The sequence below is a fragment of the Bos taurus genome, chromosome 5, assembly GCF_002263795.3.
Source record: "Bos taurus isolate L1 Dominette 01449 registration number 42190680 breed Hereford chromosome 5, ARS-UCD2.0, whole genome shotgun sequence".
Lineage (NCBI taxonomy): Eukaryota > Metazoa > Chordata > Mammalia > Artiodactyla > Bovidae > Bos > Bos taurus.
Genome location: NC_037332.1, coordinates 59,742,650 through 59,769,575, shown reverse-complemented (window position 1 = coordinate 59,769,575; position 26,926 = coordinate 59,742,650). Strand labels below are relative to the sequence as shown.

At 36.7% G+C, this 26,926-nt stretch overlaps 2 protein-coding genes across 2 annotated transcripts; both read left to right on the top strand.

Moving 5' to 3' along the window:
- The first annotated feature begins 1,403 nt into the window (after positions 1-1,403).
- OR9K7 (olfactory receptor family 9 subfamily K member 7) lies at positions 1,404-2,345 on the top strand. The gene has a single exon (NM_001390093.1). The coding sequence runs from the start codon at positions 1,404-1,406 to the stop codon at positions 2,343-2,345; it is 942 nt and encodes a 313-aa protein (NP_001377022.1).
- A 21,244-nt stretch (positions 2,346-23,589) lies between these two features.
- OR9K2F (olfactory receptor family 9 subfamily K member 2F) lies at positions 23,590-24,531 on the top strand. The gene has a single exon (NM_001389891.1). It carries the CDS (start codon positions 23,590-23,592, stop codon positions 24,529-24,531), a length of 942 nt encoding a protein of 313 aa, NP_001376820.1.
- The last annotated feature ends 2,395 nt before the right edge of the window (positions 24,532-26,926 follow it).

Sequence of the window (26,926 nt, the reverse complement as noted above, 5' to 3'; positions counted from 1 at the left end):
GGGCCCTTGGCAGTGAAAGCATGGAGTCTTAAGCACTGGACCACCAGGGAATTCCCTTATTTATTTATTTATTTTTTTTTGAGAAAGTTATTGGGAAAAGCAACAAATGAAAGAAGCAGAGAAAGTCATGAAGGTTTCAGGATCCAGGGGATTTTTGGTGGACCATAAAAAACACAAAATAAAAGCTCTTACTATTAAGGGAATCTTGAGATTCAAAATGAAACTCAGCATATTTTCTAAGGTTTTGATTGTTAGTATACATTTATTTTAATTTTGGTAAAAATATTTTGTGGATCATTTGCTGGCTTTTATTATTCACACCAGTCTTTGAAAAGATAAATGACAGTTGGTTTAGGTATCATCAAGAAGAAAAGATGTGTAAAATTATCCTTAATTTCTAGACAACCTAAATGACAATGAGTGCATTGTTTCATAGAAAAATAACAGAAATATTTAAAATTAACAAAAAGTGTCTTGATCGTTTAACAGGTCACCCATATTCAAATAAGTTAATTTGGATGCTTCCAGGAAATTAATACTTTCGTTCTCAAAACTACTGAGTTCTAACCATCATATTATGAGTTCAGTAAAATTTGCTATTTAATATATTCTTTTACAGAGTTAACATTTTTGATTGGTTCTTTCTCTCATTTGGAAAAGTTTGAGATGAAGTGAATGTCTTGACAGATTTATATAGAGAAAACCAGTATCAGTAAACTTCACAGGATAAAAAATATAAAGGTATCACTCACATTTTACTTTATTAAATAAATGAATAAAATTAGACTAGTTAAATAAATAAATAAAATAAAATAAACTTAAATTAGACTAGTTCCAGAAGTTGAAGATTGATTTTATTTTAAAAGATCTCAAAGTAAGGCAATTTAGTTCTTTAGTAATGTACTTGCAATTGTAAGAGCTCTTTTGTGCAGAAAGTTCATATTATCTTGGAATGTACTTTTCGCTTCTTTTCCTTCATTTATCTTTTATTACTGAATTGAGGCAAAGTATTACATATAAAAGTGAATATTTAATGATAAAATTTATGGAAGTGTCTTTTTCTTAGTACAAGCTTATCAGATTTTAGTATTTTGAAATCACAGATGACATCTCACAAAATATCTCATTTGATAAACTCTGTTGTGTTGAAATTAACACTAGGCTTGATTTCAAAATATTTCATCTTGAGTCTAAATTCCATTTTTAACCAGCTGTGTTACCTCAGGCAACTCAAACTCTCTCTCATATTTCTTTTGCCATAGGTGTAAGCTTAGTCGAATAATGGATATGAAAATATTATGTCAATTATAAAGTATTTTTAGATGCAAAGTGTTATTTGTGATACTAGCTAAAGAGTAGAAACTTTGCTGACTTTCTCTTATGCCTTTAAGCAGAAGTTTGCCATGGGTGACAAGGGAGGAGACAACCATTCAGAAGTGACTGACTTCATTCTTGTAGGCATCAGGGTCCGTCCAGAGCTCCACAGTCTCCTTTTCCTATTTTTCCTGATTATTTATTGGATGGTCCTTCTGGGGAACCTTAGCATGATTGGCATCATTGTGACTGATCCCCGGCTGAACACACCAATGTATTTCTTCCTAGGCAATCTCTCCATCATTGACCTCTCCTACTCCACTGTTATTGTACCCAAAGCCATGGTCAACATCCTGTCTCAGAAAAAGACCATATCCTTTGCAGGTTGTGTGGCTCAGCTGTTTCTTTATGCACTTTTCATGGTAACAGAGGCCTTTGTCTTAGCAGCTATGGCTTATGACCGCTTCATTGCCATCTGCAACCCACTTCTCTATACTGTCCGCATGTCAAGAAGTCTCTGTATCCAGCTGGTGGCTGGTTCTTATCTCTGTGGCTGGGTCAGTTCCATCCTTCAAATCAGTGTAACATTTTCAATGTCTTTCTGTGCCTCTCGAGTCATTGATCACTTCTACTGTGATTCAAACCCAATTGAGAAGATCTCATGTTCCAATGTCTTTATTAATAAGATGGTGTCACTTAATTTGGCTATTCTTATTATTTTGCCCACGATAGTTGTTATTGTAGTCTCTTACATGTATATTGTGTCCACAGTTTTAAAGATCCGCTCCAGTGAAGGAAGGAAGAAAGCCTTCTCCACTTGCAGCTCTCATCTGGGGGTTGTAAGTTTGCTTTATGGCACTGTCTCGTTTGTGTATCTCACACCACCAAGTAACCCGGAACTTCGTAAAGTGGCCTCAGTATGTTACATTTTATTCACACCTATGCTGAACCCTTTAATCTACTCTCTAAGAAATAAGGATGTTAAAGATGCGATGAGAAAAGTCGTATGGAAGAAAAAAGTTTTACTCTAAATATGCTTCCACTTTTACTTTTTCTTGCATCCTTTGATTTTGTTCTCCAAATCTTCTAGACTTATGCATTTAAAGCTCAAGTTGTTTCTCAAACCAAAGCAAAACCAAAAACCTTAACAGTTTTATTCAACAGCATTAATAATATCCTATAAAAATTCTACAAATTCACTTTTCACTATTTACTTTTCACTTTTCCACAAGGTAACGTTAAATCTGAAAGTTTTGGACAGCCATGAAAATTTATTGCATTTCTACAAAGAGATATATTTTTCACTCTCCAGGCAATAATATATATGTAAATGGAGAAGAAAAAAATATTATTGTTTCTCTTCCAAGTATGCCTAAGTAAAATTTAGAAAATATCTAAGTATAAGGATTTATTTGGAAACTGTGTGACCCAACTGTTTTATATGCAAATAACTATAAATGCTAGTGTTGCGTTTTGTTTTTAACGTCATGCCAAAGATGTGAGGACATGCGTATATGATGAAAGGAAAAAGGAAAGGTTACATAAACAGTGGCTTCTGTTGAAGTAAATAGGGGCCAAATAAAAATGAACATGGGAAGATTGCATTCATTTGGTTTAAATTATGATATTTGTTTGGTTTTCCTTGAATGGCATGGTCATCCCACTTTTCTCCCATATGATGAGAATATTTTATGATATTTATGATGTTTTACAGTTCATTCCTCTATCTTTTGGGTAATACAAATTATTGGTAGTGAATATGCTATTGATGGGGGGCTTCCCAGATGGTGTTAGTGGTAAAGAATCCACCTGCCAATGCAGGAGATGCAAGAGATGTGGGTTTGATGCCTGGGTCAGGAAGATCCCCTGGAGTAGGAAATGGCAACCCATTCCAGTATTCTTGCCTGGAAAATCTTATGGACAGAGGAGCCTGGCAGGTTACAGTCCATGGAGCCACAAAGAGTCAGACTTAACTGAGTGACTGAACACACACACACACACATGCACACACATGATTAATGAAAACACTCAGTTGAAATAAAGTCAGTTTGAAAATCTCAGTTAAAAATATCTTAAGCCTTTATAATAAGCTCTACAGATAGTTGGGTTATATGTAAATGTACATACATGTTTGTGTGCATGCATGTGTGTATTTGTGTATGAATATGTTTGGGTTATTTGAATATGGGGTAGTTTTAAAATGTGATTAGTTCTAAATATCCGATGTCAGTTGAGAAGGGAAGGTGGGTTAAAGCAGGTTTGATAGGTACTAAATTTAGGAAGCCAAGTTCTAGAGAAAGTTGTGCCAGAGTTAACATTTTTACAGTTGATGTAAGTAATGCTTTAGCTAAGAAATTATAATGCCTAAGTCAGGACAACATTAAATTCTAGGCAAGAACTAATCCTAAGAAATAAAATATAATTATGAGTTTTGTCCATACACTTGGCATTGAGAAAACCTAAAATACAGGTCTTAGATAAGGTCTTCTGGTTTTCTACTTTTAAGATAGCAAAACCTCCTTGGATGAATGCACAAAGGCAAACATCTTCATGGGTTAATGTTGATTAGGGTAAGAGATTTGAGAAATGAATATTCTTATTGAATAGACAAAGTGAGAAGCTAAGTGACTTAATAAATCAAGGTTATATTTATCTTTCTCCCTAAACTGATAAATCTACCATTCTCTTGATGTTCAGATGCTGCCATTTTCCTTGATATTCAGAAAAATATCATTTAAGAGGGAAATGTGAATTCAAATCAGCTTGGGAAACTGATCTTTGGCATTGATTATTATAAGTCTGGAAAATACCCTTTTTAGGTTTCAGTTTTACTTATTTCCACTGTATATCTGATACCCTAGAATGTCACTCTTTGATGTATCTAACAAGTGTGCGTGATTAAAGACTATTTGGAAAAGGCAACAAAATACTGACTAACAATAAGGCCTAGATTAATTTGCTTTAGATTTTAGTCTGGTGGATTATATTTTTCATTTTTCAGCTATAACATTACAGTATTCCAATGTCTAACCTTCAAAGTGGCATTGCTTAAACCATGCCAGATGTTGGAAGAAACCTGGGAAAGATGAAAATCAAGGCAGAATGCTTTCAAAGGTGTTAAGTTAAGCTCTCCCTTACTTTCTTCTAATTGTCATAAACATTATTCTTGGTAAAATTTTTTTCTGGTTTCACAGGCCTTATATGAAAAGTAGTGCCTAATTTATATCTCTCTCATTATGTGTGCCATCAAGATTCCATCAGAACCACCTGATGTCGTATCAACCTTTTGTTGGCCTTTATTGACGAAGTGTTTCCTTTTTCAATGTTGCATGGATTATGAAACACCGTCACATTCCAAGGGAGTCTGAAAATTGTATTCTCCATCATGTACATCATAAGTCATTACTTTGAGGGAACTTGAAGTCTGTATTCACACGGAGAAGTTTCTCAATAGTGATATGATCTTGAGAGGCAGAAGGTTGCATTAGATGTCTCAAACACTCTCCTCCGCAATGCACTGTCTCTTCTTCCCGGTTACAAGTTTTGGGACATGCGCATATATTGATTGTCCTATAATTCTATGTGTTACATTTTGTCTTTAAATTTTTTGGATTGCTAATGTTTACCTAATGCTTAGTGCATTGAACTTTGGTGAGGACATTTATAATAATATTTTCTATTGCCAGACTGCTAAGATTATCCAACTCAGATAATTTCAAATGATAATTCAAATATTCATAAATATAAGTTAAAATTACTAAATTAAACATCTGTTGGACGAGCACCCAAAGCATGCTCCATTTGTTTTCCTTAGGATAGTTTTAACTCTTATTATGAGGTTTAAATTGTTGTAGTAATTGGAGTAGCTGAACTGATTAGATATTGCAAAAATGTTGAAATTTGAATTGATATTGGACTGTTACTCTTGTGAATTGAGTATATGTCACTTTATCCTATCCCATAATACCAGTATAAGTCATAAAATCAATAAAAATTCTTGAGTGTGTGAACGCTATTATATAATTGCGGACAAAGCTTCTTACTGTTAAGGGCTGGGCAGGGAGGGAGGGGAAGAAGAGGGAAAGGATGGGATCAGAAAGAAGCAAGGTATCCTGAAACTTAAAAAGGAATCCATTTCAATCATTTCTTTTTTCTTTTTAACTTGAAGTACAGATTTAATTTTCTTTTTAAAAAATATTCTTTTTCAAATTATTTTCCCATTTAGGTTACTACATAATACTGAACACAGTTCCCTGTACCAAACAAGTAGGTCCTTGTTGGTTATCTGTTTTAAATATAGAAGTGTGTCCATCCCCAATTCCCAATCTATCCCTCCCACTCTCTTTCCCTAATCCTTCCCCTCTTGTGACAATAAGTTCTAAGTCTGTGAGTCTGTTTCAGTTTTGTAAATAAGTTCATTTGCATTCTATTGTTTTTTTAAGATTCAGCATATAAGTGATAGCTCATGTGGCTTTATATCATCGAAACAAACAGCCCAATCAAAAAATGGGCAGAAGCATATGTACACCTATGGCTGATTCATGTTGCTCTTTGACAGAAAACAACAAAATTCTATAAAGCAATTATCCTTCAATTAAAAATTAAATACAATTTTAAACAATGGACAGAAAACCTATACAGACATTTCTCCAAACAAGACATACTGAAGGTCAACATCCTTTCTTAACTATTATAATACTGTTAAAAAAAATAAAACAAGACAACTGCCCCCCCCCCCCCAACTTTAATCAAAGACTAAATTTGGCTTAAAACTTGACATTCAGAAAACTAGATCATGGCATCTGGCCCCATCACTTCATGGCAAATTGTTGGGGAAACAATGGAAACAGTGACCGACTTTATTTTTTTGGGCTCCAAAAATCACTGCAGATGGTGACTACAGCCATGAAATTAAAAGATGCTTGTTCCTTGGAAGAAAAGCTATGACCAACCTAGACAGCATATTGAAAAGCAGAGACATTACTTTGCCAAAAAAGGTCCATCTAGTGAAAGCTATGGTTTTTCCAGTAGTCATGTATGGATGGAAGAATTGTATCATAAAGAAGGCTGAATGCCAACGAATTAATGCTTTTGAACTGTGGTGTTGAAGAAGACTCTTGAGAGTCCCTTGGACAGCAAGGAGATCCAGTCAATCTTAAAGGAAATCAGTCCTGAATATTCACTGGAAGAACTGACGCTGAAGCTGAAACTCCAATACTTTAGCCACCTGATGAGAAGAACTGACTTATTGGAAAAGACCTTGATGCTGGGAAAGATTGAAGGCTAAAGGAGAAGGGGACGACAGAGGATGAGATGGTTGGAAGGCATCACCGACTCAATGGACATGAGTAAGCTCTGGGAGTTGGTGATGGACAGGGAAGCCTGGTGTGCTGCAGTCCATGGGATCTCAAAGAGTTGGACACGACTAAATGACTGAACTGAACTGAATTTTAATAGTTCTTACTTTTACTGAATATGACTTCTAGATTTTGGAAATAGTTTTTTTTTTTTTTTCCTTATCAGTGTGGAAACATTTACTCACATTGTTTGGCATTGTGATGATTGGTATTGGGTTTCTCAATTGCATGTCTTATACTTGGGTGTCTTTAGTGGCAACCTACATAAATGAACTTTGGATAATTTAAGCAAAAGATAAATAATTAGACACATACATTTTTTATTTTTATTTTTGCTCCAGCTGCATATACACAATGAGAGGGCTGGAGAGGGTGATTCCCTTGGCAGCATTCTAGGAAGTTAGAATGTGAAAAATAGGCAAGAGTCTTCAAGTAGGATTCAAACTTGTCAAATGTCACACTATTAGAAAGTTTTACTTCAAGAAATTTCAAGTTCTTTGTTCCTCTGCTGGATAGTTCTGAGACAGGATCTAATAAATAACTCTGTTGTTGTTGCTGTTATTGTTGTATAGTCACTAAGTCATGTTTGACTCTTTCATGGTCCCATGGACTATAGTACTCCTGGCTCCTCTATCCATGGAATTTTCCAGGCAAAAATAGTAGAGTGGGTTGCCATTTCCTTCTCCAAGGGATCTTCCTGACTCAGGGATGGAACCCATGTCTCCTGCATTAGCAGGTGGATTCTTTACCACTTAGACACCAGGGAAGCCCAAGAAATAGCTCTATAACTCCACAAAATGTTTGGAGTGTTCTCCAAACATTTTCTTCAGTGTTCAGTCATTTGAAAATTAGTCATCAAAATATTTGGAAGGTTTTGGAAGGATTTCAGTTCACATCTTATTCAAGAGTGAATTCAGTGATTTCAGTTCACATCTTATTCACATCTTCATTCCACTGACTCTCTGTGACTCACTCAAGTCTAAGAATTGGGAGATGGGCATTATCTGAATCGTGGTAGCTCAGGTCAGCTTTTGATCTTATCCAATGCCTCTCTCTTTTTGTCTCTCTGTCTTTTGCTCTCTCTAAAGAGGGTCCACTTATTTTATTCCTAGATAACTTATGATTAGCTACCCCTAGGTGGAGATTACTATACCACATTCATTTTTGAACTAATAAGTTGCTACTATCATGTTAACCAAATCTTTCTTTGCTCTCTCAGTCAGAAGCCATAATCTGAACACTCTCACTCCTCGCTTCTCACCGATATTAGAAAGGCCACTTTAACCTTAATGTCTGCCACCAACATCCTTAGAGAGAAGTATCACAGCTGCTTTTAAAATTTCTGGCTGTTTGCTTTGTCATTGGTAAAGGAACACCTCGGGGCACCTAGCCAGTACTGCCACTCTAGCACTACTGTCTCCTAAAGATATTAAATTTCCTTTTCTATACTTTTCCCAAAGTGTTTCTAGTGTCTTAATTTCATTTAATATCCAGTATTAGTTAATAAATTACACTTGTAATCTCAATCAAACATTAGACTTCAACTTATTTACATTAGCTAGTACTCTTGCCTGGAAAACCCCATGGATGGAGGAGCCTGGTAGGCTGCAATCCATGGGGTCGCTAAGAGTCTGACACGACTGAGAGACTTCACTTTCACTTTTCACTTTCATGCATTGGAGAAGGAAATGGCAACCCACTCCAGTGTTCTTGCCTGGAGAATGAGGGAGCCTGGTGGGCTGACGTCTATGGGGTCACACAGATTCGGACATGACTGAAGTGATTTAGCAGCAGCAGCAGCAACACACTAATTGTCAAATTTTGGTTAAGTAAGAATTCTGTCAAGTATCTCCCTCCCTCTCAAGTAAAAGAGCCCTAAAATTCATTCACCTCAAAGCACTTTTGCCAATATGTATCCAAAAAATATTCAAAATTTTAAGCCAGTCTTCTACAAATTCTCTATCTGCCTTGGGACAGTATTCATATTCTTGCACTAATAAGTGAGCTCATAGAATGAAAATGAGGAGTGGAAAGGGGAACTATGGCTTCTTCCTTCAAGGAAACTTTTTCAGATAAAGGAGTAGCAGCATCTTAAATTGAGCAGGGAATAACTCTTAGGGAGGTAGGTCTGCTTCCTTCTGCAAAGGTGGTTGAGGTAGCTTCCAAAATGTCAGAATTTTCAAATGTTTTGAGTAATGTTACAAACCAGGACTCTTGCCTGGAAAACCCCATGGACAGAGGAGTATGTTAGGCTACAGTCCATGGAGTCACAAAGGGTCAGACTCGACTGAGCATCTTCACTTTCACGAACCAGGAATCCTCAGTTAATTGTATGAGAGAAATTGAAGGGATGATTCAACATGTTTTGTGTTCGGCAAGCCAAAAGTTCATACTGTGGGTTAGCTTTCAGCAGTTTCATCTCTGCAGCTGTTAACTATAGGACATTATCTTGTTATGGTGACAAGTACCCTATAGAAACAGAATTTAAAGATCTGAGCTCAATTTTTGCTTTAATTTGTCAGAAGTACTAACAGCATGTTGCAGTCTTTGAATTACCCAAGCCATAATTACAATTCAGACGGTGACTCTATTGGTCCATCAGATTCTTGCTTTCAGTGGGTATATGATTCAATTTAACTGTATGGTAGGTCAGTTCAGTTGCTCAGTTGTTACTGACTCTTTGCAACCCCAAGGACTGCAGCATGCCAGGCTTCCCTGTCCATCACCAACTCCTGGAGCTTACTAAAACTCATGTCCATCAAGTCAGTGGTGCCATGCAACCGTCTCACTCTCTGTCGTCCTTCTTCCACCTTCAACCTTTCCCAGCATCAGGGTCTTTTCCAATGAGTCAGTTCTTCTCATCAGGTGGCTAAAGTATTGGAGTTTCAGCTTCAGCATCAGTTCATCCAGTGAATATTCAGAGCTGATTTCCTTTAGGATTGATTGGTTGGATCTCCTTGCAGTCCAAGGGACTCTCAAGAGTCTTCTCCAACACCACAGTTCAAAGCATCAATTCTTCACTTGGCTTTCTTTATAGTCCAACTCTCACATCCTTACATGACTACTGGAAAAACCATAACTTTGACTAGACAGACCTTGGTTGGAAAAGTAATGTCTCTGCTTTTTAATATGTTGTCTAGATTGGTCAGAGCTTTTCTTTCAAGGAGCAAGCATCTTTTAATTTCTTGGCTGCAGTCACCATTTGCAGTGATCTTGGAGCCCCCCAAAAAGAAGTCTGCCACTGTTTCCATTGTTTCCCCATCTGTTTGCCATGAAGTGATGGGGCCGGATGCCATGATCTTAGTTTTCTGAATGTTGAGTTTTAAGCCAACTTTTTCACTCTCCTCTTTCACTTTCATCAAGAAGCTCTTTAGTTCTTGTTTGCTTTCTGCCATAATGGTGGTGTCATCTGTGTATCTGAGATCTTTGATATTTCTCCCAGCAATCTTGATTCAAGCTTATGCTTCAACCAGCCAAGCATTTCACATGATGCACTCTGCATATAAGTTAAATAATCAGGGTGACAATATGCATCCTTGACATACTCCTTTTCTGATTTGGAATCAGTCTGCTGTTCCATATTCTGTTCTAACTGTTGTTTCTATACCTGCATACAGATTTTCAGGAGGCAGGTCAGGTGGTCTGGTATTCCCATCTCTTTAAGAATTTTCCAGTTTTTTGTATCCACACATTCAAAGGATTTGGAATAGTCAATAAAGCAGAAATAGGTATTTTTCTGGAACTCTCTTGCTTTTTCCATGATCCAGCAGATGTTGGCAATTTGATCTCTGGTTCCTCTGCCTTTCCTAAAACCAGCTTGAACATCTGGAAGTTCACGGTTCATGTATCGTTGAAGCCTGGCTTGGAGAATTTTGAGCATTACTTTTCTAGCATGTGAGATGAGTGCAATTGTGTGGTAGTTTGAACATTGTTTGGCATTGCCATTCTTTGGGATTGGAATGAAAACTGACCATTTCCAGTCCTGTGGCCACTGTTTGAGTTTTCCAAATTTGCTGGCATATTGAATGCCACACTTTCACAGCATCAACTTTTAGGATTTGAAATAGCTCAACTGGAATTCCATCACCTCCAGTAGCTTTGTTCATAGTGATGCTTCCTAACGCCACTTGACTTTGCATTCCAGGATGTCTGGCTCTAGGTGAGTGATCACACCATCATGATTATCTGGGTCATGAAGATCTTTTTTGTATAATTCTTTTATGTATTCTTGCTCCCTCTTCTTAATGTCACATTAAAACCACATTACAGAAAGTTAATCAGCATGAAAAAGCAGAAAGCTGCCTCCCAGATGAAGGTACAAGATAAAACCGCAGAAAAACAACTAAAAGAAGTAGAGATAGGCAACCTTCCAGAAAAAGAATTCAGAATAATGATAGTGAATATGATTCAGGTTCTCAGCAAAGGAATGGAGGCAAAGGTTGAGAAGACACAAAAAAATGTTTACCAAAGATCTACAAGAAGTAAAGAAGGAGCAAACAGAAATGAATAATCCACTAGAAGGAATCCAGAGCAGAATAACTGAGGTGTAAACAGAGATAAATGACCTGAAGGACAGTTTGGTGGAATCACTGCCACAGAACAGGATATAGAGTAAAGAATGAAAAGATATGAAGATAGCCTGAGAGACCTGGAACAACATTAAAAGTATGAACATCTGCATTATAGGGGCCCCAGAAAGAGAAGATAGAGAGAGAGAAGACCTAAGAAAATATTTGAAGAGATAATAGCTGAAAACTTTCTAACATGGGAAGGGAAATAATCAAGTCTAGGAAGCAGAGAGAATCCCAGGCAGGATAAACCAAAGGAAGAACACACCAGGACACATAGTAATCAAACTCACAAAAATTAAAGACAAATATAAAATATTAAAAGCAACAAGGGAAAAGTGACAACATACAAGGGAACTCCCATCAGGCTGATTTCTTTCTTTCTTTTTTCCAAAGTTTATGTATTTTAATTGAAGGCTAATTACTTTACAATATTGTAGTGGGTTTTGCCATACATTGACATGAATCACAGGCTAATTTCTTACCAGAAACTCTACAAGCCAGATGGGAATGGCATGACATATTTAAAGTGAGGAAACGAAAGAAACTTACAACCAGGAGTACTCTATACAGCAAGACTCTTCTTCAGATTTGATGGAGAAATCAAAAGCATTCCAGATAAACAAAAGCTAAAATAATTCAGCACTACCAAATCAGCTTTACAACAAATGCTAAAGGAACTTCTTTAGGCAGAAGACAAAAAAATGGAAAGCCCTATCCACAGAAAATAAACCACAGACAATTAAGAAAGTAGCAATAGATAATAGGATAATTACATTAAATGTAAATGGATTAAATGCACCTATCAAAAGACACAGACTGGCTGAGCAGATGAAAACCTGTGCATGTATGCACTTCTGCTTACCACATCCTTCTGCTTGGCCCACCTACTTGTATGTAATTATTTTATAATTTTAGGCTGATTGTGTTTCCTTCATGGCTTGCAATTTTAATTATCTTTTATATTTTTCTGGTTATTGATTATGAAAACTGATCAACATCTTTTACTACTGTCCTGACCCAGGGATTGAACCCAGGTTTCCCGCATAGTAGACAGACGCTTTACCACCTGAGCCACCAGGGAAGTCCAATCATGTAACTATTACCCACTTAATACCACAGTATCATGACTGGTCAACAGAAAAATTATAAAATTCTATATCACCAAAACTACCATTGAATAGAAAAATATGTAATTGCTTTTTAAAATCCAGATGCATATGAGATTTATCTTGGAATTTTTTGAAAAATACAATTACCCAGGTATTGGTTATTATTATTATTATTTTTGGCCAGAGTTCCAGATATGTTTCTAATGAGCAACCATGTTAAAAACAACTGGAGTATGTGAGGATCTTTTACTTTTATCTAGTTTGTTTCACTTTTTTAATTTCATATTCAGTGCTCCTATTTCATTTAGGTTATGTTTTCCAATTTCTCCATCTCCTTTTTTACTGATGTTCTTTCTCAAGCATTTATCAAGTGTAGTAGAAAAGTTTTTGTATACAGATATATAAATAATATATACCACATATATATTTTAGAAAATGTATGGATTTTTGCCTAACTAAAAATTTATGACATTTTGATTCCCCTTGTTTGACTTAGTATAAGTAGAATGCTAGATTTCTAATTAAAAAAATTAGATATGAAACAAGCAGGAAAGGTTTATTGTATAGCACAGGTAACTATAGTCAATACGTTACAATAACCTATAATGGAGAAAAATATCATCTTTGTATATGTATAACTGAACCACACACACAAAAAAGAATTTTACTTTTGAAACGTAGTAATGCTTATCTTTTTGCCAGTTTTTCTAAAAGTGCTACGGACTTCTAATAACACATGAGATACAAAATTCTAATTATATTTATGAAGGATATGATTAGGAGAAGGCAGTGGCATCCTACTCCAGTACTCTTGCCTGGAAAAACCCATGGATGGAGGAGCCTGGTAGGCCGCAGTCCACGGGGTGGGGAAGAGTTGGACACGACTGAGCGACTTCACTTTCACTTTTCACTTTCATGCACTGGAGAAGGAAATGGCAACCTACTCCAGTGTTCTTGCCTGGAGAATCCCAGGGGTGGTGGAGCCTGGTGGGCTGCCGTCTATGGGGTCACACAGAGTCAGAGATGACTAAAGTGACTTATCAGCAGCAGCAGGATATGATTAATATAAATTAATTCCATAAATACATATTATATCATTAATGACATCTTTCAGAATGCTCCTATTCTTGTTTTTTCTACAGTTGATAAAATATTCTTAGAGAAATGTTAATATGTCTCACTATGATTATATAGTTTTGTTCTTTTTTCTTATGTTTCTCCTGTATTTGCTTTTTGAATCTTTGTTTTTTTGTTGTTAAGGGGTCTAATGGTTTATGATCTCTATCTTCTTTGTCAATTGCACCTTTTATCATTAAAAACATTCATCTTTGTTTCATTTTAAATAAGTAAAGTTAAAAAAATTATAAGTAAAACACACAGAACATAATAACTTATGAGACAGATACAGCAAAGAAGGTGTGTCTCATCATTTTAAATCTGAATGATATGTATGGTGATGGTACAAACACATAAAAAGTAAAGGAGCTCTTAGCAATCCAAGAATAGAGAATTTCCTTAACTTGAAAAGTAACATCTACCAAAAATCTAGAGCTAAGATCATATTTAAGGTGAGAAGCAGAAGCTTTCCTGATAAAATTAGGAACAAAGCAAGGAAGTCCCCACTGCAAAACCTTTTCAACCTTCAAGTGTAAGTCTTATCTAAGGCAATAGACAAGAAAAAAAGTGTTATGGGCTGAATTCTGGTTTTCAGAATTAATATGTTGAAGACCTAACCCTGGTATTATAGTGTATGACTATAGAGTTGATCCATGAACTACATTAATTTTAAATGTGCAGATTCACTTGCACACAAATTGATTCTAATAAATGTATTAGAAGTTGTTCTTGAATATTTGCAACAATTTGAAAAAAGTTGCAGATGAGCTATGTAGCCTAGAAATATTGAAAATAATTAAGAAAAACCAGGTATGTCATGAATGCATAAAATATGTATAGATACTATTCTAGACCATACCTGGCACCATTTTCAGTTGAGAGGAATTTTAAAAATGTAATATTGGAGTATTAAATAATAATTACAGGAAATTGATTGTAGTACATATTGTACTACTATAATATATTTGTAGTTACCTCCTGTTGCTATTGTGGTGAGCTCAAGTGATGTGAGTATCCACTTAAAACACTACAGGACACTAATCATCTCTATGTGAGCTACTAACCTTTCCAGTAAACTGGGTACCACAATAAAAAGTGATCTCTCCCAGTTCTTGTAAATTTTTCATTATGTTTAGTGCAATACCTTAAATAACAACATCTCAGGACTCCTATGAAGTGCCACTAATGATTCAGGAAGTGCTCCTAAGAAGCAGAGAATAGTCATGATCTTACAAGAAAAAGTTGAATTGCTAGGTATCTACTGAAGATTGAGGTCTACAGCTATGGTTGCCTGCCATTTTAAGATGAATGAATCCAGTGTAAGGACTCACTTTTTTTTTTTTTAAAGAATTTGTGAAGCTGTAGTTTGCTGTGGCTACAGCAGTAGGTATGAAAATTTTGTACTTTTGTGAATACTTTATCTCATATTAACAATGCATATTTTACTGGGTGCAGGATTGCTAGGAGAAAGACATATCTATATATTGTAATATGATTTGAGAAAAAGTAAAGTTATATGCCAACGTAAAACAAAAGCAAGGTGAAGGACTAAAACTGGAGAATTTGATGAAAGCAAAGGATGGTTTGATAATTTTAGAAAGAGATTTGGCTTAAGAAGTGTCAAGAAAATTGGGGAAGTAGCTTCTGCTGATCAAGAGGCAGCCGATGAGCTCCCAAATGCCAGTGAGAAAATCATTGAGGAGAGAGGATATCTGGCTGAACCAGTTTTTAATGCAGAAGAAAAGTGCCCTATTCTGTGAAGAAACTGTCACAGAGGATACTTATTAGAAGGGGAAGGAAGTGAGTCCCAGGATTCAAGGCAGGAATGGATAGGCTTACCCTACTGTTTTGTGCAAATGTGTTTAGGTTTATGATCAAGAATGTCCTTATCTATAAAACTATTAATCCCCAAGTTTTAAAGGGAAAAGATACATTGCAGCTGCCAGTCTCTTTTTGTAAAGCAAGAAAGACTAGACAAGTAACCTCTTTCTCCTGACTTGGTTCCACTGATGCTTTTGGAAGCACCTTGCAGGAGAGGTCTGTCTTACATTTTTTTTTTTTAAATATTGGACCATGTCCCTGGCCACCCAGAACCCCATGAGTTAAACACCAAAGGTGTCTACTTGTCCCCTGAATACAACATCTCTAATTCAGCCCCTAAATCAGGGGGTGTAAGGATCTTTAAGGCACATTACACATGATAATTTAGGGAAAGATTGTCAGTGATATGGAAGAGAAACCTGATAGAGAGATCATGAAAGTCTGAAAGGATTATACCATTGAAGATTCCATCATTGTTATAGAAAATCTGTGAAAGCCATCAATCCTGAAATAGTAAAGTCCTGCTGGAGAACTGGTTCAAGATGTTGTGCATGACTTCACATGATTGACAACAGAGCCAATCAAGAAAATCATGAAGATATTGAAGATATGACAAACAAAGGTGGTGAAGTGGGTAAAGTGTTTCAAGATATGGATGTTGGAGAAATTCAAGAACTGATAAATACCACAACAAAAGAATCAACAGAAGATTTGATGGAGATGAGTGGCTCTCAATCAGTGCCAGATGACTAGGAAGGAGATACAGAAGAATCAGTGCCAGAGACAAGGGACATTAGGCAATTTGGCAGAAAGACTCCAATTATTAAAGACTGCTTTTGATTTCTTTTATGACATGAATACTTCTACTACTGGTTGACCAAAAAATTCATTTGGGTTTTTCTGTACTCTGTTATGAAAATCTGAATAAACTTTTTGGGCAATGCAATACACTGTGTATTACAGTATGGTACAGTATTGGTGGGCTTCCCAGGTGTCTCAGTGGTAAAGAATCTGCCTGCCAATGGAGGAGATGCAAGAGACGCGAGTTCGATCCCTCAGTTGAGAAGATTCCCTACAGTAGGAAATGGAAACTCACTCCAGTATTCTTTCCTAGAGAATCCCATGGGTGGAGGAGCCTGGCGGGTGACAGTCCAGGGGTTGCAAATAACTGTACCTGACTCAGTTAATGAGCATGCATACATTGTATGTGTACGTCACTCTCCAATAATTAGAGAAACTACATGAGAACATCATAGGTAGGTGGGTTTTTAAAAAAAAATAACAATGTTTCTAATGCTGTATTGTGAATATGACTATAATACTCTATGTAATAAAAGTTTATAATGATTCATTCATTAATTGTGTAGGTTTCACTACCATGAAGCAACTAAATTGAGTACACAGTTCTCATAAAACAATCATATTGCTACTTCTTAATTATCAATACAAGAATTTTTATACCCATAATTATGAATTTCTTTTTCTCAGCATTTCATTTTTTATATCTTTTCATATTTTCATTTTGATGTCTAGTGCTAGCAATATGTATAATATATACAATATTTTGTATTATGTAAGATGTATTGATATAGGCACTGACAGCTGATTTGACAGATGGTCTTGTTCCTTGGAAGAAAATCTATGACAAACCTAGACAGTGTATTAAAAACCAGAGACATCATTCGCTGACAAAAGGCCATATAGTCAAAGCTATGGTTTTTCCAGTAGTCATGTATGGATGTGAGAGTTGGACCATAAAGAAGACTGAGTGCCGAAGAATTGATGCTTTTGAATTGTGGTGTTGGTGAAGACTCTTGAGAGTCCCTTGGACTACAAGGAGATCAAACCAACTAATCCTAAATGAAATCAACTCTGAATATTCATTAGAAGGACTGATACTGAAGCTGAGGCTCCAATACTTTGGACACCTACTGCAACAAGCTGACTTATGGAAAAAGACCCTGATGCTGGGAAAGATTGAAGACAGGACGAGAAGCGGGTGACAGAGGATGGTATGGTTGGATACATCATCGACTCAATGGACATGAGTTTAAGCAAAATCCAGGGGACAGTGAATGACAGGAAGCCTGGCATGCTGCAGTCCATGGGGTCACAAAGAGTTGGACCAGACTGAGCGACTGAACACCATTTGCTGACTGTAAGTTTCACTACTCAGGAATTGCCTCCAGTAATTCTTGTTGTATCATTTTCTAAAAATTCTGGGACATATATTATTCTACACTCTAATCTAATTAAATTTGTCCTTGTGGTGGACAATATCCACATATATGAATGATGCATATAAGCCAACAATAAAAAAACCAAACAACCCGAATAAAAAATGGGCGAAGGGGCATACAGAAGAACTTGTGGACACAGAGGATGAAGGAGAGGGAGACAAACTGAGAGAGTAAAGTTGACATATATACTCTATCATGTGTAAAATAGCTAGCTAGTGGAAAGTGGCTGTTTAGCACAGGGAACCCAGGTCCATGCTGAGAGGGCTGGGATGGCAGGGGTGGGAGAGAGGATTTAGAAGGAGGGGATATATGTGTACTTATAGCTGGTTCATGTTGTACAGCAGAAACCAACACAACATTGTAAAGCCATTATTCTCCGATAAAAAAAAATTCTTTAAAAAATGTAAGCTCTTTAATGGCTTACTTTTTCTCTGCTTCCATCACTGATTTTTCTTTTACATTTACAATAGTGTGTGTTTCAACAATAAATGAGTGAAATAAAAAAAGTGATCAAAGGACTTGATTATACATTTTTCCAAAGGAGACAGACATATGGCCAACAGGCTCATGAAAGATGTTCAACATCACAAATTAATGCAAAAAAAAGTCACAATGAGATACCACTTTCTGCCTGTTAGAATGGCTATTATCAAAAAGGCAAGAAATGAAAAGTATTGGTGAGGATGTGGAGAAAAGGAAACAGAGAATTTTGGTGAGAATAGAAATTGGCTTAGCCACTATAAAAACTTATGGATATTTCTCAAAATATTAAGAACAGAGCCAGCATATGATTCAGTCATTCCACTTCTCAGTATTTACCAAAGAATATGAAAGTACTAATTGAAAAGATACACACACGCTTAGATGGGGAAACTGTGGAAACAGTGTCAGACTTTATTTTTTTGGGCTCCAAAATCACTGCAGATGGTGATTGCAGCCATGAAATTAAAAGACGCTTACTCCTTGGAAGGAAAGTTATGCCCAACCTAGATAGCATATTCAAAAGCAGAGACATTACTTTGCCAACAAAGTTCGTCTAGTCAAGGCTATGGTTTTTCCTGTGGTCATGTATGGATGTGAGAGTTGGACTGTGAAGAAAGCTGAGCACTGAAGAATTGATGCTTTTGAACTGTGGTGTTGGAGAAGACTCTTGAGAGTCCCTTGGACTGCAAGGAGATCCAACCAGTCCATTCTGAAGGAGATCAGCCCTGGGATTTCTTTGGAAGGAATGATGCTAAAGCTGAAAGTCCAGTACTTTGGCCACCTCATGTGAAGAGTTGACTTATTGGAAAAGACTCTGATGCTGGGAGGGATTGGGGGGAGGAGGAGAAGGGGACGACAGAGGATGAGATGACTGGATGGCACCACTGACTCGATGGATGTGAGTCTGAGTGAACTCCAGGAGTTGGTGATGGACAGGGAGGCCTGGCGTGCTGCGATTCATGGGGTCGTAAAGAGTCGGACACGACTGAGCGACTGAACTGAACTGATACATGCTTATGTTCATCACAGTACTATTTACAATAACCAAGATACAAAAACAACTTAAAGGCCCACTGACGGATGGATAAAGAAGATGCGCTGTATATACAGAATAGAATTATATTAAACCATAAAAAAGATGAAACCTTGCCAATTGTGGTAACATGGATGGACTTCAAGGATATTATATGTTAGATAGAGAAGGACAAATACCATATGACTTCACTCATACATGGAATACAAAAAACAAGCAAGCAAAAATCAAAATAAGTAAGCAAATCAAACCAATCAAAAATAAACATGTAGATACAGAGAAGAGAATAGTGATTATCAGAGAGAAAGAGGTGGGGGAGTGGAGGGTGAAGTGGGTTAAGGAGATCAACTATATGGTGATGGAAACTAAATTTTCAGTGGTGAGCACTGTGCAGTGTATACAGAAGTGGAAATGTATTCATGAAACTTGCTTAATATAAACCAGTGTTATTTCAATAAGCAATAAATTAAAAAATAATATATCTTGAAATGCAACAGATATCAAAAAAATTGTTTTTGGTCTCCTTTACAAGGATCATCTTTAAGGCCAGTTTTTTACACTTATTCAAACCCAGAGAAGGCATTTCTTAGCTGTCTCCTCTACTGCTCTCTGGTAAACTTCTAGTTGGTTGACAGCTAGCTTTTTGCTCTTATGAAGCTAACCATCTCTACTGCATTGCTTATCACCAAATTATTTTTAAGTTTCAGAATTTACTTATGCTTGAACTTTTCCACACTTTGTTCTAAATGCAGTTTACTTGGAGCTCTCTGTTATGGTACACTTTTCATTCTAGGCAAAACCTGTCGTTCAGTTCTCTGAGTGATACCTCTGATTTAGGAGCAGATTTCTGGGTATGGTCAGTAGCTGATGATATTATTGCTCTTTTTTTTTTTTTTGATGTTCCTTTTTAAAAAAAATTATTTTATTTTATATTTTAACTTTACTATATTGTATTGATTTTGCCAAATATCAACGTGAATCTGTGGGAGAGGGAGAGGGTGGGATATTATCACTCTTGGCATAAAAACTTCATCCTTTGAACTGAGGCTACTTAAAGCAGAGCTCCAGTATTCTGGGTGTAACATGACAGAGGTCAAGCTTCTATGCTATGAATGGAGGCTGGATAAAGAAAGAGATCTTCAAGATATTTTAGCCACTCTTGTTTTGAATAGACCTTCTGCATTATTTATGCCTTGGGGATAAGATATATTTGCTGCCTGATACTCTCAAGGTGATGGGCTTCCCAGGTGGCGCTAGTGGTAAAGAACTCATCTGCCAATGCAGGAGATAAAAGAGTGGCTCAATTCCTGGCTTGGGAAGATTCTCTGGAGGAGGGCACAGCAACCCATTCTAGTAGTCTTTCCTGGAGACTCCCATGGACAGGGGAGGTTGGTGGACTACAGTCCATTGGGTTGCAAACAGGTGGACATTAATAAAGCAACTTAACTCTCAGGGCGATATGATAGCCTTCGTCTGGTAACTAGGGAAAGAGAAATCTGTGTATTTTTTCCTGTACTTGCTTGAGTGTAGGAAAGTTGAGAGAGGAGAGGAAGGAAGTGGATCCTTGATCAAATAAGTTTGTGTGTGAATATTTATATTGACTTTATTCACAATATCTGAAATCAGAAAACACCTCAATTGCCCAAGATTTAAGAGTACCAAAATTTGGTACATATGTAAAGGGAATACTCATCAATTAAAAGAATGACTTACTTATAGATATTACAAAATGAATAAATCTCAAAATCATTTTACTCAGTGAAAGAAACCTGAGAAAAAAGGGTGCATACTATAGGCAAACATATTTATATGCAAAAAAAAAAAAAATCACATTACTGGTTAGCTGAAAATGGAGTTGGAAGCAGGCACAGTTAAAAGAGGGCATGATAAGTCTCTTGAAAGTGATGGAAATGCTCTGTGTCTTGATATGGTGATGGTTTCATTGATGTATAAAACAGGCAAAACTCACAGAAATGTATACTCAGTGAATACAGTTTATTTCACACTAATTATTTCTCAATAAAGTGTTTGAGAAAAAATAATGAGTAGAGCTGCATTTTTAGATGCAATGAGTTGTGTTTTAGAGCCCTGACTCAGATATTTCTTTTTTTGGATTGATGATTTTAAAGAAGATCTTTGTGGTCCTTCCCAAAGGATTCTCACAAGAAAACAGCTCTTGTATGTATGCTGACTCCTATTAGACTCAGGCTGCTTCCGCACACTCCCACCCCCAATTTCTTTCTGTTCTTCTTTTATTTTTTAAGTCTGGAGTCCCTATGTTCCTCATGGATCTTGACTCTGGAGTCTAGACATCTTAATAATAAATTTATACTTCTTTCTTTCCCAGGAGGACTATATCCCAGAAAGTAAAGATAAGCTCAATGCTACAACTATAAAAATTTATACTGTTATGCCAAACCCATTATGAAAACTGTTGCTTTTATTTGAGCTGATTATCAGAGATTCCAGATGACTCAGGACTTCTACTTGGATGTCTAAGACAATCTATTTTTGCTTCCTAAAAGCATTCAAGCCCTAGACAATGCATAAGAGGGACTATCCTACTGATTGATTCCTCAGATTCACTTTGCATAACTACAGAATATAATTCCTGGAAGCATATCCGAGTTAACCAAGCATCACTGGAAAATAGACTTCTTTGTCTTCTACAAAGGACGATGACTTTTTCCAATGTCAACTACTAAAGGAAAGTTTAGTAGTTTACATAGAGCAGTAAGAAAAATAAGGCTATTTTCTCTAAGGGAAGAATATGAAACTGGGAAAATGAACATGTATTTGGAAATTTTGAGAGGAAAGGGGTTCACTTTATTTTGACATAATGATTTTTAAAATTATTTTTGTAACATAGTCATTAAATTTGTTTACTCTTTCTAAAATTAAAACAATAAGACAAAACATCAGAGTTCTGCTACTTCTTTTTACAGAACATGACAAATTACCAAACAATATAAGGTAAGAGTAAATTTGAAAGCATGTGAGTTTTTGACAAATAATAAATCACCAACTGACTACATGTCTAGTGGATACTCTGGGAAAAACACTCTCCTTTTCCAGATATAAGTGGTTTTAGCTGTAAACTTATTAACATTAGAATGAGTTTGATAGGAATAAATCTCAAAAATTCAAGTAATCTGGTCCCTTGGTTCTAGGCAGGATTTTAAAGAAATATAAATAAGATACATTATTTTTCAAAAAACATTTTACAACTACTACAGTGTTTCCTTTCACTGTCTAAATAATTTACACTCCTAAGACCCTAACTCTGATCTATTTAAAATCTTGCCCCTTTATAATTATCTTCATATTTAATTTTTGATGGATCTGGTGAATAACAAAAATATATCAAGACAACATCATATCATTTTACTGAAAGTCATCTGTTTCTCACCAAAATATTAAACTTCTCTCATATATCTTTATCAAAGAAAAAGTTGATAGATATCACAGTGATTAGAACATGGGTTCTGGAACCAGATTTCTTGGCTTCAGATTTCAATTCTGACCCTAGTAGGTGTCTTTCAACATATTTTGTTTCTTGGTACTTCATTTACCTTACTGTAAACTGGGGAATACAATAACACTCACCTCATATTATTGTTGTATGTATTAAATGAGCTATTATGAAAGCATTTAGAGAAGTGGCCTATAAAAGATGCCACATAATGTTTGCTATTATTATTGTTGTCTACACAGGTTCATGTATATAAAGCCCTGGGGAGAAGAGTGATCTTATTTGAAGTGTCTAGTAAATAAACTAATGAGGACTGTGAAAGTTATATTCCAGGTAAATAAGAATGCAATCAACAATTTCTTCTTTATGTCTCTTTTGTTCAGTATCCATTTCTAAATCTATCTAGACGGAATAAGTCTCTTTCTTTACTATGAGCGGTCAGTTGAAAAAATGAAGGAAAATTTTTTTTTTATGAAACAAATTTTGAGGCTCATCTGAAGAAATTCTAGCATACAAGTGCTGATAATTTTTGTGTTTGGTTGTGCACAAATATTTCTTTGTGAGTATACACATTATATCAGAATCCATGGTTTCCATTACCCACAAAAATAATTGCACCTTTTAGGTATCTTAAAATTCAATCATTTTCTTCATATCTGCTGGTACTCTATGCCTGCCAAACTAAGTTTTCCTAAACTAGACTACTGAGGCCCTTATCTCTAAACTCAGACTCCAAAATTGCTTCCAAAATGTCATTTATTGAAATATTTGTGCTCTCTTGCAATCACTATTTCCTGACATTACATTTATTGCATAAATCATGAGTTCAAAATATATACTTAAGTGATACATGCACTGTGAAAGGTATTTGGTGGGAAGACATTGTATTAGATTCAAAAGGAAAAGATCTAATTTCACCACTCATATAAATTAGTAACTTTTAAGGTGAAAATAAATAATGATTTTAGAACAGTTTTGTGACTCCTAATACAGTAAGAGGTGATTGGTAACTAGGATGACAGCCAAGAGTTCATTTGCTTATTTTTCTTTGTACCTCTCTGCAGGTTTCTGCCATGGGTGACAGGGGAACAAGCAACTACTCAGACATGACTGACTTCATTCTTGTAGGCTTCAGGGTCCACCCAGAGCTCCACATTCTCCTCTTCCTGCTTTTTCTGCTTGTCTATGCCATGATCCTTCTAGGGAATGTTGGCATGATGGTCATTATTATAACTGATCCCTGGCTGAACACACCAATGTATTTCTTCCTAGGCAACCTCTCCTTCATCGATCTCGTCTATTCATCTGTTATTGCACCCAAGGCTATGATCAACTTCTGGTCTGTGAGCAAGTCCATCTCATTTGCAGGCTGTGTGACCCAGCTCTTTCTCTTTGTCCTCTTCATTGTGACCGAGGGGTTTCTCCTGGCAGTCATGGCTTATGACCGCTTCATTGCCATCTGCAATCCTCTCCTCTACACTGTCCAGATGTCAACACGTCTCTGTGCTCAGTTGGTGGCTGGTTCCTATTTTTTTGGCTGTATCAGTTCAATTCTTCAGACCAGCATGACATTTACTTTATCTTTTTGTGCTTCTCGGGCCATTGACCATTTTTACTGTGACACTCGCCCACTTCAGAGACTATCTTGTTCTGATCTCTTCATCCGGAGAATGGTTTCTTTCACCTTATCTGGCCTCATTACCTTGCCTACGATCATAGTTATTGTTATTTCATATTTGTACATTGTGTCCACAGTTCTAAAGATACCCTCCACCGAAGGGCGTAAGAAAGCCTTCTCCACTTGCAGCTCCCACCTGGGAGTCGTGAGTGTACTGTATGGTGCTGTCTTTTTTATGTATCTCACTCCTGACACATTTCCTGAGCTCAGTAAAGTGGCCTCCTTGTGTTACACCCTACTCACTCCCATGTTGAATCCTCTGATTTACTCTCTGAGAAACAAAGATGTCAAAGAAGCTCTAAACAAACTTTTGGAGAAGAAAAGTACTATTCTGTGATTATTATTTCTCTTCCACTAATGAGTGGTGTCTGTTTATTTTGTACTCCTCTGGTCATCAATGAATTTATTCTCCTGAGTATCATAGACATATTATCAAAAGCTTTTTAAAGGTAATATATTCTTTCCATGTAGAACTTTATTTCCATGTGAGCATTGTCAAACGTAAATGTCTTGGATATTGGAGATGCTCTGGAGATGCTCAGAAGCATTGTCCAAGATGAATCTTCACACTGATCTCAGTTCAGTTCAGTTCAGTTCAGTTCAGTCGCTCAGTCCTGTACGACTCTTTACGACCCCATGAATCGCAGCACGCCAGGCCTCCCTGTCCATCACCAACTCCTGGAGTTCACTCAAACTCATGTCCATCGAGTCAGTGATGCCATCCAGCCATCTCATTCTCTGTTGTCCCCTTCTCCTCCTGCCTCCAATCCCTCCCAGCATCAGAGTCTTTTCCAATAAGTCAACTCTTCGCATGAGGTGGCCAAAATACTGGAGTTTCAGCTTCAGCATCATTCCCTCCAAAGAAATCCCAGGGCTGATCTCCTTCAGAATGGACTGGTTGGATCTTTGCAGTCCAAGGGTCTCTCAAGAGTCTTCTCCAACACCACAGTTCAAAAGCATCAATTCTTCAGTGCTCAGCCTTCTTCATAGTCCAACTCTCACATCCATACATTACCACTGGGAAAACCATAGCCTTGACTAGACGGACCTTTGTTGGCAAACTAATGTCTCTGCTTTTGAATATGCTATCTAGGTTGGTCATAACTTTCCTTCCAAGGAGCAAGAGTCTTTTAATTTGATGGCTGCAGTCACCACCTGCAGTGATTTTGGAGCCCCCCAAAATAAAGTCTGACACAGTTTCCACTGTTTCCCCAAACAGTTTATTTCACAAAATTGATTTCTATTTGTTTTTATGACATTTTTCTGAACACTATTTTTATACATTATTATCATGTTTAAACAGTTATTTTGTCCAGTGTTAGCTTTGGAATGGCTCCTTCCCTTATACACAATCCCGGATGGCTCAGACTGTAAAGAATCTGCCTGCAATGCAGGAGACCCAGGTTTAATCCTTGGGCTGAGAAGATCTCATGAAGAAGTAAATGGCCACCCACTCTAGCATTCTTTCCTGGAGATTTCCATAGACAGAAGAGCCTGGAGGGCTACAGTCTGTACACGACAAAGAGTCGAACACGAGTGAGTGAATAACACATTTTACACACAATCATTGGAATGTCCAACTTACTTTTTAAAGTAAATGATTCCTGAATTATTACTAATTTCTCTGACATGCTAAAGGGTTTTGACCTGAAACAAACAGACTACCAGGTCTTTCTCTAGCAAATATGGGCTTGTTTGGGATCAGCACAGAATTAAAATTTGTGGTCTGTAATCATGGCGAGCCATATGCAAGTCTCTGCATGCTAAGGGAAGGAGAACCGTTTTATAGAAGAAAGATGAAGTTGGAAACTCTGTAGTGAACAGAGTTCTTGGTTTTTCACTGGCTGAGTTTTTGCCATGGAAAAAGAGTAATCTTCTTATAGCCCTTCCAAAGGAATGGATCAAAGCCTGAAAAACCCACCATTGTTTCAGAGAAAAAAGCCCTGTTCACATTGATGTATGGCAAAACCACCACAGTACTGTAAAGTAATTAGCCTCCAATTAAAATAAATAAATTAATTTAAAAAATGGGTTGAAGGCTAGCCACTGTAGGAGAAGCAACCTCTGTTCTGCAGGGAACAGGCTGGTCAGTTTCCATGGAAGAGTCTGATCTCAAATCACACCAAAGTGCCAAATGACTAATAACCTAAAGAACCACATATTAACCAGAAAGTCAAAACATTTAAATAGATCCCAAATAAAGCCAGAGTGCTTCAAATGCAAAGAGGGTGAAAGCTCAGTTCCAGGATAAACACATCTTCACTCTCCAGAGTGGAGATGGGCTCAAATGAGGGTACTGCACCTGTTTGCACACCTGCCCTAGAGCTGTTGGGAATCTTCTCTGGTCCCTGTGGGGGCCACTGCAATGTTGACCTGAAACAAATAGACTGCCAGATATTTCTCCAGTAAACATGCAGGAGAAGCACAGAGTTGCAGTTCAAGGTCTGCCACCATAGCAAGACACATTCAAGTTCCCGAATAACAATGGAAAGAGAAATCTTTTAAAGAAGAAGAAAGAAAGATTGAGCATGTCAACTACAAATTGGCATTTGCCATATACCTCTACAAGGATTAGATCAAGTACTGACACAGCTGCTGATTTTCAACACTCTCTGAATGGAGTTCAGGGTAGAGAACAGAAATGAGGCATTCTGTGCTCTGGGAAAAACTGGGAGAACAGGTCTTCAGATAATTAGATATTTTCAGGAGCTGATTTTATGAATCCAATTTTT

What these genes read in the sequence shown, in the direction of transcription:
- OR9K2F (NM_001389891.1), top strand. Translation starts at nt 23,590, where the DNA reads ATGGGTGACAGGGGAACAAGCAACTACTCAGACATGACTGACTTCATT.
- OR9K7 (NM_001390093.1), top strand. Translation starts at nt 1,404, where the DNA reads ATGGGTGACAAGGGAGGAGACAACCATTCAGAAGTGACTGACTTCATT.